The 20,083-nt window shown below is 36.4% G+C and overlaps 1 protein-coding gene across 1 annotated transcript in view; it reads left to right on the top strand.

Moving 5' to 3' along the window:
- Positions 1-8,761, top strand: part of KIF5B (kinesin family member 5B) — a 46,286-nt gene extending 37,525 nt beyond the window's left edge. Inside the window, exons 21-26 of the mRNA XM_063099075.1 lie at positions 713-773; positions 887-958; positions 1,135-1,239; positions 2,208-2,424; positions 2,918-3,068; positions 6,243-8,761. Of these exons, the coding sequence (XP_062955145.1) occupies positions 713-773; positions 887-958; positions 1,135-1,239; positions 2,208-2,424; positions 2,918-3,048 (586 nt within the window). The 3' untranslated portion in view covers positions 3,049-3,068; positions 6,243-8,761. The remainder of the gene's footprint in view (positions 1-712; positions 774-886; positions 959-1,134; positions 1,240-2,207; positions 2,425-2,917; positions 3,069-6,242) is intronic.
- Positions 8,762-20,083: the final 11,322 nt, after the last annotated feature.

The following is a 20,083-nucleotide window of genomic DNA, read 5'->3' as shown; positions in this document are numbered from 1 at the left end:
AATTACGTCCCAATAAACCCATTGTAAAGTCTAACCATTGTAAGTCAGGAACCATCTGTAATGTTTTAGCCTTGCCTTTTTGAACAGAGGTTTTCAGTGTTTACTTTTTCTAATTTACTGAGTCAGTACTCAATTTTCTAGAATCTGAGCAGGTAGAAAACTTATGATTATAATTTTTCATATACCTTTAATTTATGAGAGACAAATTTGCAAATGAATTGTTATTAAGATGTTTGCACTGTCAGGACCAGTTCAGAATTGATTTTTAAAGGTTCTGTTGAATTGCAGCCATAATTTTGTTTAGAATAATTCTAATGTAAAATACTTTAGTCTTTAACAATTTATGATCTCTGTGATTCCCAGTTAATCAGTATTATTTTGGATAAATAGCAGTATACTATATTTTGAAATACAAATAAGACCCATTCTTTATTCTTTGAATTCTGCCACATTTTATTTCATCTCTTTCATTGCTACATGAGGAGGGTTTTTTCCTAATAAACTATAGATTTAGGAGATCATAAGGCATATAAAATTGTTTATGAAAGACACAACATGGGTAAACCTGTTTAAAAATAAGCATTTTTTATTTATTTGAATTTACAAATTGATCTTTTTAGATAAAAAATTTGATTCAACTCTTGTGGTAAGTAAAACTAGAATTTTATGGAATCAAAGTTGAAAACATATATGTATATTCTTCCACTGTTAGAGTTATGCAAGACAGACGAGAACAAGCAAGACAAGACCTGAAGGGTTTGGAAGAGACAGTGGTAAGAAAAACATGAAAATAAATAGGATTGGGGAGTATTTTGTGGGTTTTTTCTTCCCTGATTATCATAAATTGGAAGTCTGCATTCCAAAATATTGCTGTTCTTAATTCAAGGCAAAAGAACTTCAGACTTTACACAACCTACGCAAGCTCTTTGTTCAGGACCTGGCTACCAGAGTTAAAAAGGTAATATAACGATACTGAGGTGGGTATTTGTATAATAGTGTTTACTGTGTGTAATTCTTTGTATTTGTGCAAGTGAAATAATTTTATATTGCCATGTCCATTTTTGTGTAAGTTAAGCGTAGATATTTTTTGATCTTTAAATTTTTTCACAGTATTCATCTGCTTTCTTTTCTCAGAGTGCCGAAATTGATTCTGATGACACGGGAGGCAGTGCTGCTCAAAAGCAGAAAATCTCCTTTCTTGAAAATAATCTTGAACAACTCACTAAAGTGCACAAACAGGTAATAAAGAGTATATTTTGTGGCAGCTGCAACAAAAGAATCAAAAGTTGAGGAATGACAAGTATTTTAATCTTTCAAAGTCCTAAGGAATTTTCATACTTTGAGCTATTCGATTATTTTATCAAGCAATTATATAATGAAGTCACTAGTGACTTTTAGGGGAGTTAATATTTTTAACAACTGTTTTATCAAAGGAGGCTAATAGAAACATGTATTCTTATTTCCTCTGTTAGGTTTCTTAATTTATTCATGATCATTTCTAAATCTCTGGTAGACAAGTCTTTGCAGTTAAATTTGGTCTTTTCACAAGGGTACTTCAAAAAGTTCATGGAAAAGTAGAATTGAAAGACAATATGAATCTTTCTGTGAACTTTGGAAGACCCCCTGTACGTGTAATGTCTGTGTGTGAAATATATAATATAATGAGGCAGTTTATATTTTTTTAAAAAGTAATACTTTTTTTTGCTGATTTTTTAAAATTATGGCTTGATGAATGATTTAGGCTACTAACAGAAAAAGTTTCTTAATGTACTCAATTGTTGTATATCCTTGTTACTGTAATTGGATGTTTGCGTCAGAGTTAGGTTAAGGACATTATTTAAAGGGCTTCCTAAGTTTATGTTCATTTGTGCTCTTAATATGTCTAAAAAGATACTCATTTCACCAGATTAGTTATCTTGCTGAAGAGACTGAGCACTGTGCTGTAATTTATTGTCCTGCCTAGTAGAAGGAAAGAAAAACCCCTCCCCCCAATTTAAATGAAATTATATCTTTGTGAGAAATACATGTGTGTACAATATATATGGATATATGTATTCCTTGCCTGTTGCTGACTAAATTGAATTAGCTAAGTGGAAAACCTTAATATAAAATGTAGTTTTGCTTCTTTTCTAAAGAGCAGTTGTGAAATCCTCATACTTTCTTAAATCATCCTGTTAAAGCTAGAATCCTTGTTTTCTGTCTTTTAGTTGGTACGTGATAATGCAGATCTTCGCTGCGAACTTCCTAAGTTGGAAAAGCGACTTCGAGCTACAGCCGAGAGAGTAAAAGCTTTGGAGTCAGCCCTGAAAGAAGCCAAAGAAAATGCATCTCGTGATCGCAAACGCTATCAGCAAGAAGTAGATCGCATAAAGGAAGCAGTCAGGTCAAAGAATATGGCCAGAAGAGGGCATTCTGCACAGATTGGTTAGTAGAACACATTGAAACCTTTAAACCTTGCTCATTTTGAACGCTTTTATTTAGTTGAAAACATAATCTGAATTTTGTAATGTGTCATCCTGGTGGTATTTGTCTCTATTATAATTTAACAAAGAGTATTGGGAAGGAAGAGAGAAATTGAGGAATAACTATATTAACGGGTCAAGAAGATAAATATGAAATATAGAAACAAGCAAGAATGGTCAGGGTTAGAAAAAACTATATAGAATGGTATTATTGAGGCAAAGAGAGAATTGCAAGATAATAGGTCATCAGCAATTATTACATATTTCGGAATAATCATGTTCAGGAATAAGATTTTAAGAGGCTAACGATTGTAGAGGTCCTGGAGAAAAGGATATAACCAAAAAGAAAAAGATACATTTGGGAATTTGTTGTGAATAAAGAGAAGAGACCTAAACAGTCATTGCAGTCATGTGCTAAGTTTTATTCTAAAGTTAGTCTTTATTTTTTATATTAGCTAAACCTATTCGTCCCGGGCAACATCCAGCAGCTTCTCCAACTCATCCAAGTGCAATTCGTGGAGGAGGTGCATTTGTTCAGAACAGCCAGCCAGTAGCATTACGAGGTGGAGGAGGCAAACAAGTGTAAACACTTACACATACCCACAGGTTTGTAGTTTATATCTGGTTTTTGAGTCATTTGTGGAAATGTTTTGTTTTGTTTTGTTTTGGCTGCCAGCTGGTAAACATATTCTGGGGTCTTTTAGATTCTCACTTTTTCGTAACGTATGGGATTATAAAGGTAACTTAGCGAAGGCCCACTTCCTGGTTAATAGAACAGCACTTTCTGCTGCATCCTAATGTGGCAGAACAGGAGAACAATCTCCCTTGAGCCTTTTAAAATAAAAAAAAGTAACTTATCATGATACTGTCTACTCAAATTTGTGTTCTTATTGTTTTTAAGCCTAACATTGGATCATTTGTAATAACTCTTGGTATTCTGTTTAATGGATACCATGGTGTATAACTCTTACTTTTTACTGGACATTTAATTATGTTAATTTTTTTCATATTTGTATTTGAAATTTTCCAAAGTTGAAATTTCCACATATGAAATTTGAAGTGTGAAACCTTTTTATACTCCTTCAAATTTTGGATTATTTCCAGAAGATTCCCAGAAGTGGAATTATAAGAAGGTGTGAGCATTTTTAAGGCTCTTGATATGTATTAACATACTGCTTTGTAGAAAGACCATACCAAATTCCATATTAGCCAAGGATACTGTGTATTTTGTTGCATTCTTGCCAGCATTGATTATTAATAGTTTTTAAGCTTCTAATTGAATAGCCCAAAAATAACATCGCATTGATTTATTAGTGAAGCTGGATTTTTTCTTTTTGTATATTTATTGGCTCATTTATATTTTCTTTTTAAATGAGTTATCTATGTCATTTTTCCATTTACTCATTGTCAATGATTTTTATTTATTTTTTATTTTACAAGTGCTATCTATTCCTTGTAGGGGGATAAAAAATACCACAAATTAGAAAATAAATATCAAGAGATACTACACAGTATATTGTGTATATCTTTATAGAGCTTTCTTTACATATTATAACTTTTAACTTAAAAGTTTAAACTGTTGTTAACTATTCTAATAACATACCACACCAGTTCTACTATATATGCTACTTAATAATCTGTTTTTTTAACTTAGCAATATATTGTGAACATTTTCTTTTATAACCTGATTGATTAGTTAGTTAATAGCTGCCTAATGTTTCATCATATGGCAGGAACTCCGATTTTAACTTTTTAGGAAGTCCCAGATGTGCAGGTGCTTTGGAAATTTAAAATATTAGGTAATTATGAGATAGCTAATTGTTTATTTCTGACAAATACTAAAGCTAGTTTATTTTAATCTTGTTTGTTTTTACTTTGACATTTTGCATAACTCTGGCTCTAAATTTGAGTAGAGAATTTAAGCAGTATTCTGGAGGATTCATATTTCCAATAATTTAATATTGTATAATGTTTTGTCCACATAGTATATTGTATTTGAAGAGTGATAGTGTGAAAAGAACATGTAATTAAAAATTAAATAATTATGTTTTAATAATGTTTTTTATTTTAAATCTAATACACATTCAGATTTCTTTCTTTCTTTTTTTTTTTTTTTAATGTCCTGTACGGCTGATTTGTCTAAACCAGGATACAGTCCAGGACTACTGTTTGCATTTGGTTTTACCCTTAAGTCTCTTTTAATCTAGAATAACTCCCCTTTTTAAATAGCACTAACTGAAGAGACTAGGCCAGTTATCTTGAGTGTATGTGACTTTCTGGATGTGTCTAATTGGTTACATGTGTAGTTGCTTTGTTCTCTGTCTCCTCTATTCTCTATATTATACTGAAAAGTAGATCAAAAGCATTGATTAGATTCAGCATAAACATTTTTTGACAAGACTGTGTTGTAGGTAATACGTGCCTGATATTGTTTCACATCAGTAAACATGTAATAGCTAGTTTTCCTGCCAGTGAGATATGGCCTCTGCATTTTCCACTTTGGACTAGTAACTTTTTTGAGCTCCTTTTGTTAGTAAAATGCAAGTTCTTGAGAATTACATGAGTTAAGATGTCATTACCTAGCCCGGAGTATTCAGTAGATGCAAGCTGCATTTTCCTACCTTTCTGGAAGTGGGAGCTGGGCAAAGGGATTTTCAAAGCATGGATATAGATAAAAGTTTATTCTGTTTGGATATTGTTCTCATGTTAAAATTCATATGTAAACTTAGAAGTCGTATCTCATTTGCAGAGAGGATAGACCATGACCTTTATTAAATATAGCAGATCCCAGTATAATGACAGCAGTTTTTAGCACAAGAGATAGCTAACCCAGCTACACTAGGTTTTCAAGAATTGAAGATTATAATGTAAAAGTATTATAAATACTTTGTAATATAATATAAAAATATAAAAGGTTTGTTTCATTGCTGGCCCAAAAGACAGCGTTTCTCATTTTTTAAACTCTTGCATCAGTCTTAAACCATGATTGAGGAGTATATGATCTACTTAAAAGATAAATTGTTGAAAAGTTAAATACTTTGCAGAGAACTTTTAAAATTATTTCTGAAATGTTAAAACATAAAAAATAAAACATTCCAAAACACTGGGTTTGTTTTTGGGGAGGGTGACAGTGTATTAATACTGATACCACTAGTTCCCAGTTTCACATGACTGGTCTTCTGGCTTGCATAGTACTTTGAACAGGTTGAGTTTTTTTAAGTAGGCAATCTAATATAAGGATGGCTCTAGGTAACAACTGGAATTGTTTATTTATTTTCACTTTTCCTGCCATATACACTTCTTATTTATTCCTATCCTTCTACTTCTCTCCACCACCCCATTCTTTTTTTTTTTTTTTTTACAGCTACCATGTATATAACTACTAGTTGCTAGTTCATGGTTCTTGGTTTAAGAATGTCAGTAACCACTGTCTCCTGGTTAAAATATTCATCTTTTTCTTTTAAAACAAATACAATTCAAATATCAGCTCACCCATAGCTTTACTGGGGAGAATAAAAACAAATGAAGGGCTGAGCTTTTAAACATTGTGCTACTGCTCCTAAACAATTCTACTTAAAAGGTAGATAAAAGAAGAAGAAATCAAATCATTTAATATTGCCATATTTTTAATTTTGGGAAAAGTGGTCAAAGCTATTGACTAGAATGCTTATAAACTATTGGTGTATTTTATTTCCTTGTTTTTATTCTCTATTATTATCTCAAACATGTGTTTTTATAAAACTGAAAATATTTTCTCCTTATGCTTTCTCCTATTTTCAGGTGTTGAAAAGTGATCGAAGTATGAAGAGGACATAGTATCAAACAGTCAATCAGTGACTATAACCTGTTCCCCCTTGGGACTGTAGAATTATAACTTTTTTTTTATGTATAAATTATACCTGGCCTGTACAGCTGTTTCCTACCCACTCTTCTTGTAAACTCTGCTGCTTCCCACACAACTAGAGTGCAATTTTGGCATCATAGGAGGGAAAAGTGACAGTTTACTACAACTGTGGCCCTATTTATTACACAGTTTGTCTTTCATGTCTTAAATTTAGTCTTCACTGTGCCAAGCTGACTGTACCTTATAGGACTGTGCTTTTTGTATTTGTTTTTTTGTGTATGTTTATTTTTTAATCTCAGTTTAAATTTCCTAGCTGCTACCGCTTCTTGTTTTTCTTTTCCTATTAAAATGTCTTCCTTTTTTTTAGGGAAAATGGAACATTTATGTTAAATGTCTTAAATTTTACCACTTACAACACTACATGCCCACAAAATATATCAGGTCAGCACTGTATTTTAAAATCCCTTGAAATGATGTCAGGTTTAAAATTATTTCTATCATTTCTGAAGTTTGCTTCTGAAAACTACCATTTGAGCACTGCAACCTTACAACTGCCTAACTAGGCATTTGAGACTAAGCAAGTCTCCTTAATTCTTATCTCATGAAATGCCTGTACCATGTTACTTTGAATAGAACTATTTTTACACTATGAAAAGTAAATCTCAGTGTAAGAGAGAGTTTGGAAAAAGAATTGTATTCTTTTCTTCCTGATTCTACATAGTTGGATGGAACGAAAATGCCCTGCTTCATTCTGATGACCCTGCTAGCTAATAAAAGAATTGGCCAGATAATGATTTCTCATTTTTCTAGAGCAAAATGAAAAGATACTAAAGGATCAAACATAATTTTATACTGCTAGTATTTTATTGGCTTATCTAAATTTAATGGACTATGGAAATTGAGGAAAAATGTGAAGAAACAGGACAGCTATAAGGTGAATTTTAAAATATGTAGGTAAATTTTGGTCTGAAATTCCTGAGGTGTTTTTAACCTGCTTCTCTAAATCATACACTATAATTTATTTCTTGTTTAGTCTAGAAATAGTAAATTGTTTGAAAGTCACTAATAATCGTCAAATAAAATTATTTTGTTGGCCATAGCCCATAATTTTATAATTAGTACTAAGTGTGTACCTATTTTTTGCCACTTCTTCCTCAAATGATTAAACTTAAGTCAACAGTTTATTTTAGGAAATTAAAGTAATAGGGAAAGAGATTTCAATATTTGCTTCATCAGTGCTGGGTGGGTGACTATAAAACTGTGTTAGCAGAAATTCACAGAATGGGGATTTAAGGTTATTTAGTTAGTAGAGAAACTTGGAAAGTTCTTTGTTAGGATCTGGCTGGCAGAATTTACATTTTGAACAAGTTTTATATGCAGATATTTGTATTATTAAATTTGGAGTCATAGTCAGAAGACTCATCATAATTGGCTTATTTTTCTATTTCCTTAACTCTTGTAATTTCCACTTTTATAATAATTTTGATTTAAAAGATAAATTTATTTATTTATTTTTTTAACACTCAAAAATCCTTGCTGTTGTAGTCTGCAACCTTACAAAATTATTATATTGCTTTTAGGATTGATCAAAGGAACACTCCAAAAATTGAGATGAAGCCTTGGTGCAGCAAGGTATAAGTAATACAGTTAACAAAAAAGTACTACAGCCTCTTTATGATGATAGTTTTCTAAATGGAGAAACATTTGGCTGCATTCACATAGACATATTTTGTTTTCAAAAGAAAACTTGCTTCTTTGACTATTCATAGATGAAGCAGGATTTTTTTCTCTTTTGTCTGAATATGTTAGTTTAATTCTTGTAAGAAATACATGGGTATTGGTGCTGTGTAACAAACAATGAATTGTGACTAGCGTGTGGTTCAGAATACACAATGTTAGGTTTTAAAAAATATCTTAATGGTTCTTTTCTATTTATAATTTCAAACTTTCATAAAGTTTACTAAGAATTTCATAAATTTTTTTCAGTAAACTGCTCTTTCTGCTCTTGTGGGTCATTAAACACAGCATTTACTCCTATAAGTGAAAATTTCTGATCATCTAGAATATGGACACTTATTTCAATTTGCCGTGTCTTTTTTTTTTCTTTTTTGACTGGATATATTAATGTTCCTCTGAATGATATTGATAAATGGTTCAGAAGAGAAACTCAATGAAATAAGAGTAATATTTATTCATCATGATCAATTAAATTATTTGCCTAACTTAAGAAAACTAACTACTGTGCATAACTCAATTTGCACGTAACTCTCAATTTGACATGAGGTGACAGAGGAGAGTCTGAGTCTACCTGTGGAATATGTTCATTTGTTTTCAGTGCTTGAAGATACATTCAAAGATAATTGGTTTGGGAAGACGCCATATAATTTTAAGTTAACCTGCATGCTGTAAATGTGTTTTATGTTTAAATAAAGAGGAAACATTTTTTGAAATGTCATGACTTTCTTAAATCTTACTCAATGACTGTTAAGTTGATTTTTTATGACGGAGTGGCCTTCTGTCTTTTCAGAGTTGTTACTAATATGTCATTATATTCCTATTTGTTTTGTTTCCTAATGTGTTGCCACCTTTTGGCCAGCAGGCCAAATAATTAAGAGCTAGAAGTGAATTATGAGTCTCATCTATGTTATTTTATTTTAGTATAGTTTACATTGTTCATCTGAGTCTGTTTTATTAACCAGTAGAAGACTAGTGGTAGTATTTGTTTTTCAAATACTTCCTCAATGGTCATTCAGGTCTAGATGAAAAAAAAGACTGCTCCTCAATTCAAGTGGTGATTGGTTTTCTTTTAGGGTTTTGGAGGTTTTTTTGTTTATATCTTTTTAAATTATTGTGGAAATTTTTACTTATATATAAAAGCAGACAGAATAAATAATGAAGCCCCAAGTACCAGTACTCAGTTTCAATAATTATCAACTCATGACTATTCTGGTTACTTCATCCATAATCCCACTCGTGCCTCCACTCCATATTATTTTGAAGCAATCTCAGATGATATGTGCTTTCTTCATAAATATTTTAGTATGTATTTTTAAAAGATAAGGACTCCTTAAAACACAACAAATACCATTATCACTCAAAAAATTAATAATCTCCAAATATATAAAAATTTGTTTTTGTAAACAATTTGGATCAAGATCCACTTAAAGTCCATATATTGCAGAGTTCCCTTCTATTTCTTCCTCATTTTTTTCCTTGCAATTAATTTATGACAAAAACAGGTTACTTGCTTTGTCGAGTTTCCCAGAGTTTACTGACTGCATCCCTTTGATATCATTTAACATATTCTTCTGTTCTTTATATTTCCTGTAAATTTGTTTTGGATCTACAGACTTAATCAGATTCAGATATTTATTTTGTTTTGCTGGGGACAGTATTACCTCGTAGGTGATGGTATTCCTCCATTAGATGGTACACAATGCCTAGTTGTGTCTTATTGGATTATCACCATTGATAATCAATGCCTAGGTCCATCGATTTACCAGGGGTTACAGAATGGCAATATTCTAATTGTCATTCCTTCAGTAGAAGAATCTTTAGTTACCTGGTGGTGTAGTTTATATAGGAAAGACAGGATGAATGCTTGACTAGTACCCTTTATTGCAAGTTTCAAAATAATGAGTTGCTGCACTACCGTCTTCCAGTGGTGACCAGTTTGTTGTGCATTTTCCCTTTGTTTTTTAAATTATTTTATTACTATCTTTTAAGTGTGCTCTGTGAGCCTGCATTTCATTTTTTCCTTTCCTGGAGGGTTTGAAATGGGAACAGAAAGAGGATTTTTCCCAAACTAGAAAGGGGGAAAAAAATCACAGCTAACCTAAGGAATGGGAAGAAAAGGGGAATAAGGGAGTTTATCAAGTGAAGAAACTAGTGAGAATTTATATTCTCACAGGCAAGCAAAGTAGGATGGTGATGAATATTAATACATTATCGTAACTGTTATGGCCAGAGAATTTGATCATTTTTTGTTAACCAGGTGACTGTGCAATTGAGAACTCTTCTAGGGGTTCAACCACTTTTGAGGCAATGATCACAAATAATGAAAAATCCAAATCATTAGATTCATCAGAATCCATGTACTGTCTTATCTAGCTGTAGAATTCTACAACTGCAGCCAAGAGAATTTTACATCATTTTTGGGCAAGGACCACGCAGTAAGTTTCTTTACATTGGTTAAGGAGATAATTATACTTTTTTATTCAAATATAATTGGTTAGTAAGAAATTTATATAAAGAAATGGTCACTGGTAGGATTAAATTTGACTCTAGCTGGGTGTCCTAGCAAAAAAGGTATCCCTTTGGGACCAGGATCTCTAATCCCCTAGACTCCAAGTTGTAAGGCAGGGAAGCACAGAGTCCCTCAGTGGTCACTGGAAAGGATGATAAATTGGGTCATTTGTGCTCCCACCCCTTGGCTCTAGACCCATATATTCTTACTAGGGACTAAGGAACGAAAAATGTACTTTGGTTAGATACATACTGTGTCCTGGAGGATAGCACCTCATCCTTGTAGCTTTTTTACTCTAAAATGGCCCTTCAATTATACCATCAACAAGCTATTCTAACACTATGAGGCCAGTATTTTCTGGATGGTGAGGTATGTGATTTGATCAGTGGGTTCCTTAATAATGGGCCCACTTCCATATCTTCTTTCTATAAAGTGAGTCTCCTGGTCTGACAATGTTATTTGGGATCCCATGTTGGTAGATGAAACACTCCATAAACTCTCAGTAGTGCTGCTTGAGGTCCCACAGACAGGAAAGGCAAACTCACACTCTTCTGTTAGAATAAATCTTTGGCCCTTCCAAGATAGAAGGCCCAATGTAGTCAGCTTACTACCAATTTACTAGTTGATTTTTTCAAGGGGAGATTGAGCTTAACACTGATGGCAGGAAGGACATTTGGCAGCAGCAGCAGTAATAGGATCAGCCTTGGTAAGTGGAAACCATTGTTGCTGGACCATGCATGGATTTTATCTCCCCCACTGTAGCCCCTCCATTCATGTGTCCATTGTACCATCATGGCAGTGGTGGATGACTGGCTGGCTGATGTCAGCCACCGGTTAAATTCTATTTGGTTAAATTCCTTTTCCGTAGTGGATAACTGTCTGGTAGGTATTAATGTGTAGTACAATTCTTCACATCCTGTGCACACATCCACATGCTTTCACCCCAGACGTTCTTGTCCCTAGTATTCATTTTCCTTCCATGCTACTGACCAGCCAGGCCATTTGCCACTCCCTGTGGATACACACAGACACGTGTACATAATACACGTGTGTGTGTGTATAAAATATTCGTTTATATATATTTTTCTTAACCTTACAGGCAAGGTGGATAGTGGATGGCCAGGTGTATTACCTGAAGTCTGTATAAGAATCATTTTCCCTTGCCACTTTTTTTTTTTTCTTTTTAAGTGTATTCCTTCTCAATGCTGTTCCTTTATGTAGATCCAAGTTTCTGACCTATATCATTTCCTTCTCCCTGAAGAACTTATTTTTAACATTTTTTGCAAGGCAGGTCTACTGACAATAAATTCCTTCAATTTGTATTTGAGAAAGTTGGGGTTTTTTTCTCCTTTACTTTTGAAGGATAATTCTAAGTTGGTGGGTTTTTTTCCTTTCAATGCTTCACACATTTCACTTCACCTTAGTTGCATGATTTCTGACAAGTATGATGTAATTCTTATTTTTGCTTCTGTATAGATACTGTGGTTATTGCTCTCTGATTTCTTTCAAGATTTTTTGTTTTTAATTTTCTGCAGTTTGAATATGATATGCCTAAGTATAGATTTTTGGTATTATCTGAGCTTCCTGGATCTGTGGTTTGATATCTTTAATTAATTTTGGGAAATGCTAAGTCATTGTTGCTTCAAATATTTCTTTTGTTCCTTTCTTTTTTCTTCTGGTATTCTCATCACACTTAGGTTACACTTTTTGTAATAGTCTCACAGTTTTTAGATACTCTGTTCTTTTTCATTCCTTTTTTTCTCATTGCATTTCAGTTGTGGAATTTTCTGTTGCCATGTCTTCAAATTCACTGATTCTTTCCTTAGTCTTGTCCAGTCTGTTGATGAGCCAATCCAAGGCATTCCTCATTTCTGTTAATGTTTTTCATTTCTAGCATTTCCTTTGATTCTTTCTTGAGTTTCTATTTTTCTGCTTATATTACCCATCTGTTCTTGTATGTTGTCCACTTTTCCCATTAGAACCCTCAGCATATTAGTTATTTTAAATTCCTGGTCTGATAATTCCAAAACTTCCCACATTGTCTGAGTCTGATTCTGATGCTTGCTCTGTCTCTTCAAACAAGTATGTCTTGTAATTTTTTGTTGAAAGCTGGACATGATTAATTGGATAAAAAGGCTTTTAAAAGCATCTGTGCTTCTGCTCCAGTAAGCTGTGATTCTCTGTATTCAACCTATTTCTCCAATTAGGGAACAGTGGTTTGCCCTTGACCTCAATTCTCTGATGAATTTTGAACCGTTCAGCTTTTTTCTTGTGAGGATGGGAATAACGACTTCCAAACTCCTTATGTTTTAGATTGGAAGCCAGAAGTCTCTCTTTCTGTGTGTGTGTGTGTGTGTGTGTGTGTGTGTGTGTGTGTGTGTGTGTGTGTGTGTGTGTGTGTGTGTGTGTGTGTGTGTGTGTGTGTGTGTGTGTGTGAAGTCTCCCTTTGTGTGTGTGTGTGTGTGTGACTGGTAAGGGGATTGTAACCCTTGGCTTGGTGTCGTCCACACCGCGCTCAGCCAGTGAGCGCACAGGCCATCCCTATATAAGATCCGAACCCGCGGCCTCCGCTCTCCCAGCGCCGCGCTCTCCCGAGTGAGCCACGGGGTCGGCCCCAGAAGTCTCCCTTTGCCACTGTTACTTGAAACTACACTGGAGTGAGGCTGCAGTGCAGCTACAGTCCATATTTGGCTTGAATCTATATACTGAGCCACCCCATCCATAAAACAAAGTTGGCCATTTTCCCCCATTAGCTTATCACAAGAGCTCCCTCTCATGGCCGTAGGTGTGAGATGAGGGAGAGGTGCCGTTGCAGTATTGGTGGGTGACATAGGTGACCTGCCCTTGCAGCTTGCTGTGCCCTCTGCTGCTGCTCAGGAGGAAAGGCCTTGCAACGCAGCACATGCAGACTGTAGAATTCCCCCAATTCTGCCCCCAGAAGAATGATGGCCATTTACTCAGGTAATGGACATGAGAAAAAGGGGAATACCCACATACTTTGAGGGTTGTTGAATACGGGGTCTAAGTTGACACTGATACCTAGAGACCTGAAGTATTGTCATAGGGGAGCATGTGTGGATGATCCTGGAAATACCCCTGAACTTGTGACATGGTGGGTTGAACTTGTGGTAGCTCTTGGCAGTTCCAAGTCACTTTGTGTTCTGTGGTCACATGGCCCATCTCTGCAAGGGCCCAGGATCATACCACGTTGTTTTTCCAAAGGCATGTAATTCACTGCAAGTGTCAAGTCCTTGCTTCAGATCCTCAGGGGCTCACACGATTTTGCCATTGGGGATTGCCATAAGACACACTTGGCATCTTTTCCCACCACTAATACCTCCAATACCTTAGTATCTTCTGGTCATATGGCTCAAGTGATAGGGCTGCTTGCACCTCAGCCTGCATTTGCTGCAGAGCTCTTTCCTATCTGGACCCCACTTAAAATCAGCAGCTTTTTACATCTCCTGGTATAGAAGCCAAGCAATATTGCCAGGTATGAAATATGCTGTCATCAGAAAAGCCATGAAGGCACTGTGCTTCATGGCAGGAGCAACAAGATATAACAATTTGTCTTTTACTTTGGAGAGAATATATTGGCACATGCTGACTATTGGATTTCTAAAAATGTAATTGATATGGTAGTCCCCTGAGTCTCCAAGAGGTTATTCCCCACACTGTGGAGCATGTGTGTCTTACCAGGACCTCCAGCATGCTAGTCACTTCTGGCTCATCCAGCTCGATAACTTTAACAGTATCAATGTGACATTCTGTGGGAGGCCCAGATCTTTTCAGACTATATTGTGACAGAGGGCAGGAGAGTTGATGTACCCCTGCGGCAAAATTGTATGTGTATGTTGTTATCTGCTACACATGATTATGAACTTTTAGTGGTCCTCTTCTTATCTGAAAACACATTTGCTCTTTTGGCTGGTGGAAGTTGCACAACCGTTTCAGAGGCTTCTTCCTCTTTGGCCTTTGTCACTCTAATGGATAGCCTGTATCCCACAGGCCAAAGATGTAATGTAGGAGGTCATGCAAATCACTAAGTATGTCAACTCTGTACGTAATTACATTCAGAGACGCGGGAGTGACCACCAAATGGATGCACAGAGCATGTACAGTTTTAATGTGGGCACTTATATATTACATATACTTTTATAACTTGGCCAGCACTCATTGTTTCCACATGCTCCCCTATGACAATACTTCAGGTCTCTAGGTATCAATGTCAACTTAGATCCTGTATTCAACAACCCTCAAAATATGTGGGTATTCCCCTTTTTCTCATGTCCATTACCTGAGTAAATAGCCATCATTCTTCTGGGGGCAGAACTGGGGAAATTCTGCAGTCTGCATATACTGTGTTGCAAGACTCTTCTTCCTGAGGACCCAACCTCTTCATTCAGTATGATCTGGGTTGGAAAAGTGATCAGGTAACTGGTCAAGAGGTTGCAACTCTTTATCAGAGCAACTATCCTCAGCTTCCTTGTCTTCCATTCTTGACATCCTGATAGTAAAGGCTGAGAAGTGCTCTTGCTGACCGCCCATCTAGTTTGTCCCTAGACATGCTGTGTTGTTAGCCATAACCAGAACTCTGTGAATTAGGTCCCCTGTAGCTGCCATTCCAGCCCTGCTGCACATGATGATAATTGTGCCCACCTGTCTTCTGGTAGTTAGGCATCACCACCTGGTCTTTATGGTCGGGGTAGGGGGATTTCTTTCATCCCTATTGCTGTCAGCAAATCCAGATCTCTAACAGTCTCAACTACCATCTGCCCTGCCTTACAGAAGAAAGCCGCCACTGACCTTTTTACCTTAACCAAGTGATGAAGGTTAACATCACCAGTGATACATGTAGATACTCCTGATGTGATGGGATGAGGGGACTTCACCACTGTTATTCTTCCCTCAAACCCATAACCCTGGTCTACTCATGAGAAAACATCAGACAAACTAAATTGAGGTATTCTACAAAATACCTGAGCAGTACTCTGAAAGTGTCAAGGTGATGAAAAACAAAGCCTGAGAAATGTCAAAAATCAGAGGAGACTAAGGAGACACAGCTCAATGCAATGGAGAATACTGGATTGGATCCTGGACTAAGAAAAGTGGAAAAAGTGGTGAAGTCTATTAATAGTAATGTACCAAAGTGAATTTTATACCTGGTACAGGGAATTCTCTGTATTACCTTTGCAACTTTTCTGTAAATCTAGAAGTATTCCAAAATAAAAGTTTTAATAATAAAAGCATAAAGCCATGGAAGCAGGAGACAGCAGCACTAACATTTGGAAACTGGAAAATGGCCGGTTAGCTCAGTTGGTTAGATCAGGGTGCTGATAACATTGTGGAAACTGGAAAGCAATGGATAAATGCTAACTTAGCAGACTCCAGAAACAGGAATGCTACGCCAACAGTGAGGAATGCCAGCAAGCAACCAGATAGCTGAAAGTCTATTTAGGAGTCAGTTTGACCCCCATTTGCTACACAGCTTGGCAACTGCCTCTCCAGCATCTCAGCGTAAGCCTATATGTCTATTCTCTGGAAAGTCTCTAGACTGGAAAACACCAGGAACAGTTGACGGTGAGGGTGCAATACTGAAAACAAGGGGTGCTCTAGTTATTGATTTATTGCGTCTCATCTCCAAATCCACTCTTTATTGCTGTTATGGGTTGAACTGTGTCCCCCCACCCCAATTCATACATTGAAGTCCTAACCCCCAATACCTCAGAATGTGACCTTATTTGCAGATAGGGTCTATACAGAGGTAACCAAGTTAAAGTGTACTCATCAGGGTGGGCCCTAATCCAATATGACCAGTGCCCTTCTATAAGGGAAATTTGGACACAGAGACATATATGGAAGGAAGATAATGTGAAGAGACACAGGGAGAAAAAGATGGTCATCTATAAGCTAAGGAGAGATGGCTGGAACAGATCCTTCCCTCACAGACCTCGGAAGGAGTCCATCTCACCAGTGTCTTGATTTTGGACTTCTAGTCTCCAAGACTGTAAGACAACTTTCTGTTTTTTAAGCCACCCAGTCTGTGGTACTTATAGCAGCCCTAGCAAATTAATACAATTGCCCACTCTGATAATGAAGCAGGACCCTCTAAGTATTTCTCCTTTGCAGCAAGCATTGCCAGTACAAGCTTTGTACGGGTAAGCTTTGTCAGTCCACAGAGAAACTTTTTTTTTTTTTAGCTCTGGCATGCTTCAGTTGGTTGTATCTCATTATTACCATCCAGTTGTCAGTGGTGTGGTGGGGGAACATCCGGTAGGGCTCAGCCCTGGCTGTGACCCAGAGTACACAGTCCCTCCAGGAGCTTGCAGCCGTGGCCTTGTGCCTACCTTGCTGGCTGGCAGGTGGCTCCCAAAGTCCTGACTCTGGGCCTGCGCTTCATATACCTCTGCTCACACCTACCCTGGAGTGGCATCTCCTGCTTGCCAGTGCCTGCCAGTTTCCTGCCCACCTGTACTATGTAGGGGTGTGCCAGCCTTGCCTATCTGTATCCCAATGATGTGTTTCCTTCTTGCCAGTCCTGGCCATGGTTCCTTGCTTGCCAGCTTCAGTCTAACTGCAGCCCAAAGGGATGTTTCCTGCTTCTCTGGTGACTATGACCCAGCTCTCACCCAGGCCAATCCAGCAAACTTCTCTGCCATCCAGTGGGCTGCAACCATACCTCTGGCAAGATCTAAATCCCAGACTTGGGGAGCGGGATCCCCTTCCAAGTTTGTTCCTTCCTTGGATACTATCCCTTAGCCCTGGAGTATCCTTTAAAGGGTTCTCCAGCCAGGAGAGCATAATTTTCTGTGGGAAATTTGACAGCTAAAGCCATATATGACAAACCTATGGCTAACATGATACTTAGATCAGGAACAAGGCAAAGATGCCCACTTTCACCACTTCTACTCAACATAGTACTGGAAGTCCTAGTCAGAGCAATTAGACAAGAGAAAGAAAGAAAAGGCATCCAAATTGGAAAGGAGGGATTCTGTTTGCCAATGATGTAAGCTTATATATAGATAGCCCTAAAGACTATAAAACTTTGAAGGAAGAAGTTGAAGAGGATGCAAATAAATGGAAAGATACCCCATGTTTATGGATTGGAAGAACTAGAATTGTTAAAATGGCTATTCTACCCAAAGTGATCTGCAGATTTAATGCAATTCCTATCAAAATATCAGCGACATTCTTAGATACAGAAAAAACTTCTAAAATTCTATGGCAACAAAAAAGACCCCAAACAGACAAAACAATCCTGAGAAAACGAACAAAGCTGGCAACATCACACTACCTGATTTCAAAGTATACTACAAAGCTATAGTAACCAAAATTGCATGGTACTGGTATAAAAACAGACACATAAATCAACGGCACAGAATAGAGAGCCCAGAAATAAATTCACATACCTATAGCCAACTGATCTTTGACAAATGTGCCAAGAATACATATTGGGGAAAAGACAGTCTTTTCAATATATAGTGCTGGGAAAACTGGATATCCATATACAGAAGAATGAGACTAGACCCCTGTCTCACCATATACAAAAACCAACTCAAAATGGATTAAAGGTTTAAGTGTAAAATCTGAAACTATAAAACTACTAGAAGAAAACATAGAGGAAACAATCCATGACAAGGGGCTAGGCAAGGATTTTTCAAATAAGACTTCAAAAGCACAAACAATAAAAGCAAAAATAGACAAGTGGGATTATATCAAACTAAAAATCTTTTGCACAGCAAAGGAAACTTAAAGAGTGAAGAGACAACCTGCAGAATGGGAGAAAATATTTGCAAACTATACATCTGGCAAAAGGTTAATATTAAGAATACATAATGAACTTAAGAACTCAACAGCAAAAAAGCAAATAACCCAATGGAGAAATCGGCAAAGGATCTTAATAGACATTTTTCAAAAGAAGACATATAGATGGCCAACAGGCATATGAAAAAATGCTCAACATCACTAGTCATCAGGGAAATGCAAATCAAAACAACAATGAGATACCACCTCACTCCAGTTAGAATGGCTATTATCAAAAAGACAAAAGAAAACAAGTGTTGGTGAGGATGTGGAGAAAGGGAACACGTTCACACCGTTGGTGGGAGTGTAAACTAGTACAGCCATTATGGAAAATGTGTGGAGGTTCCTCAAAAACTTAAAAATAGAGCTACCATATGATCCAGCAATCTCACTACTAGGCGTATACCCAAAGGAAATCAAGTCAGTATATCTGAGAGATATCTACACTCCCATGTTTATTGTGGCACAGTTTATAATACCCAAGATATGGAATCAACCTAAGTGTCCAACAGTGGATGAATGGATAATAAAAAATGTGGTATATATACACGATGGAATAATATTCAGCCATAGAATAGAATGAAATCCTGTCATTTGCCCCAACGGGGGGCGAGGGGGCTTGGAGGACATTATATTAAGTGAAGCAAGCCAGGCACAGAAAGATAAATACCACATGACCTCACTTATATGTGGAATCTAAAAAAAAAAAAAAATGTTGATATTATAGAGGCAGAGATTAGAACAGTGGTTACCAGGGACTAGGAGACTGGTGAGGGTGGGGTGCGGGGGTGGAACAGGGAGAGGTTTGCCAACAGGTGCAAAATTATAATTAGATAAGAGGAATAAGTTCTGATGATCTATTGAACAGTAGGGTGACTATGATTAACATTAAATTTTATATATTACATAATATCTAGAGGAGAGTCTCTTGAACATTTTTGCCACAACAAAATGATAAATGTATGAGGTGCTTGATACTTTAACTGCCCTGACCCGATTATTATACAACATATATATGTATCAAAACATCAGATTGTATCCCATAAGTATGTACAATTACAATGTGTCCATTAAAATAAAAAAGAAATTCAAAAAATTTGACAGCTGATATTGAGGATCTCCAAGGAAGCAGCCCAGTTTCAGAAATGTAATTGTCAACGAATCCCACTCACATGAATGAGTCGCTTCCAGTCAGCTTCTTTGTGTCCCTATCTTAAATATGTACAGACAGCCAGAGATCACCAGGCATTTGAGGAAACCTCTAGGGTAAAAGGCAGGATCAAAACCAACCAACCAACAAACAGAAAAAAAAAAAATCCCACAACCCAATATGGAGGAAAGGAAAGTGGGACTATGAAGTGAGAAAAAATGACCGGTAAGGGGATCTTAACCTTTGACTTGGTGTTGTCAGCACCACACTCTCCCAAGTGAGCCACAGGCCAGCTCTGAGAAGAAAATAGTTTTAAAGAACTGCTACTAATATCCTCAGGTTTTAAAATAGTAAAAAAGTTTTTCCCCACTAAAAATAAATAAGGAATATTCAGGATCTGGCCAGTTAACTCAGTTGGTTAGAGCACAGACTTATAATACCAAGGGCACAGGTTTGGATCCCCATACCAGCCAGCCACAAAACAATACAAAACAAAAGTCTTGAAAATAGAAATTAAAAACTCTATAGAAGGGTTAAATGAAGAAACTGAGGAAATTCCTCACAAAGTAGTACAAAAG

The sequence above is a fragment of the Cynocephalus volans genome, chromosome 6 (genome assembly GCF_027409185.1).
Source record: "Cynocephalus volans isolate mCynVol1 chromosome 6, mCynVol1.pri, whole genome shotgun sequence".
NCBI classification, from domain to species: domain Eukaryota; kingdom Metazoa; phylum Chordata; class Mammalia; order Dermoptera; family Cynocephalidae; genus Cynocephalus; species Cynocephalus volans.
Note: the sequence above shows the minus strand (reverse complement) of the source record. Positions and strands in the feature narration are given on the sequence as shown.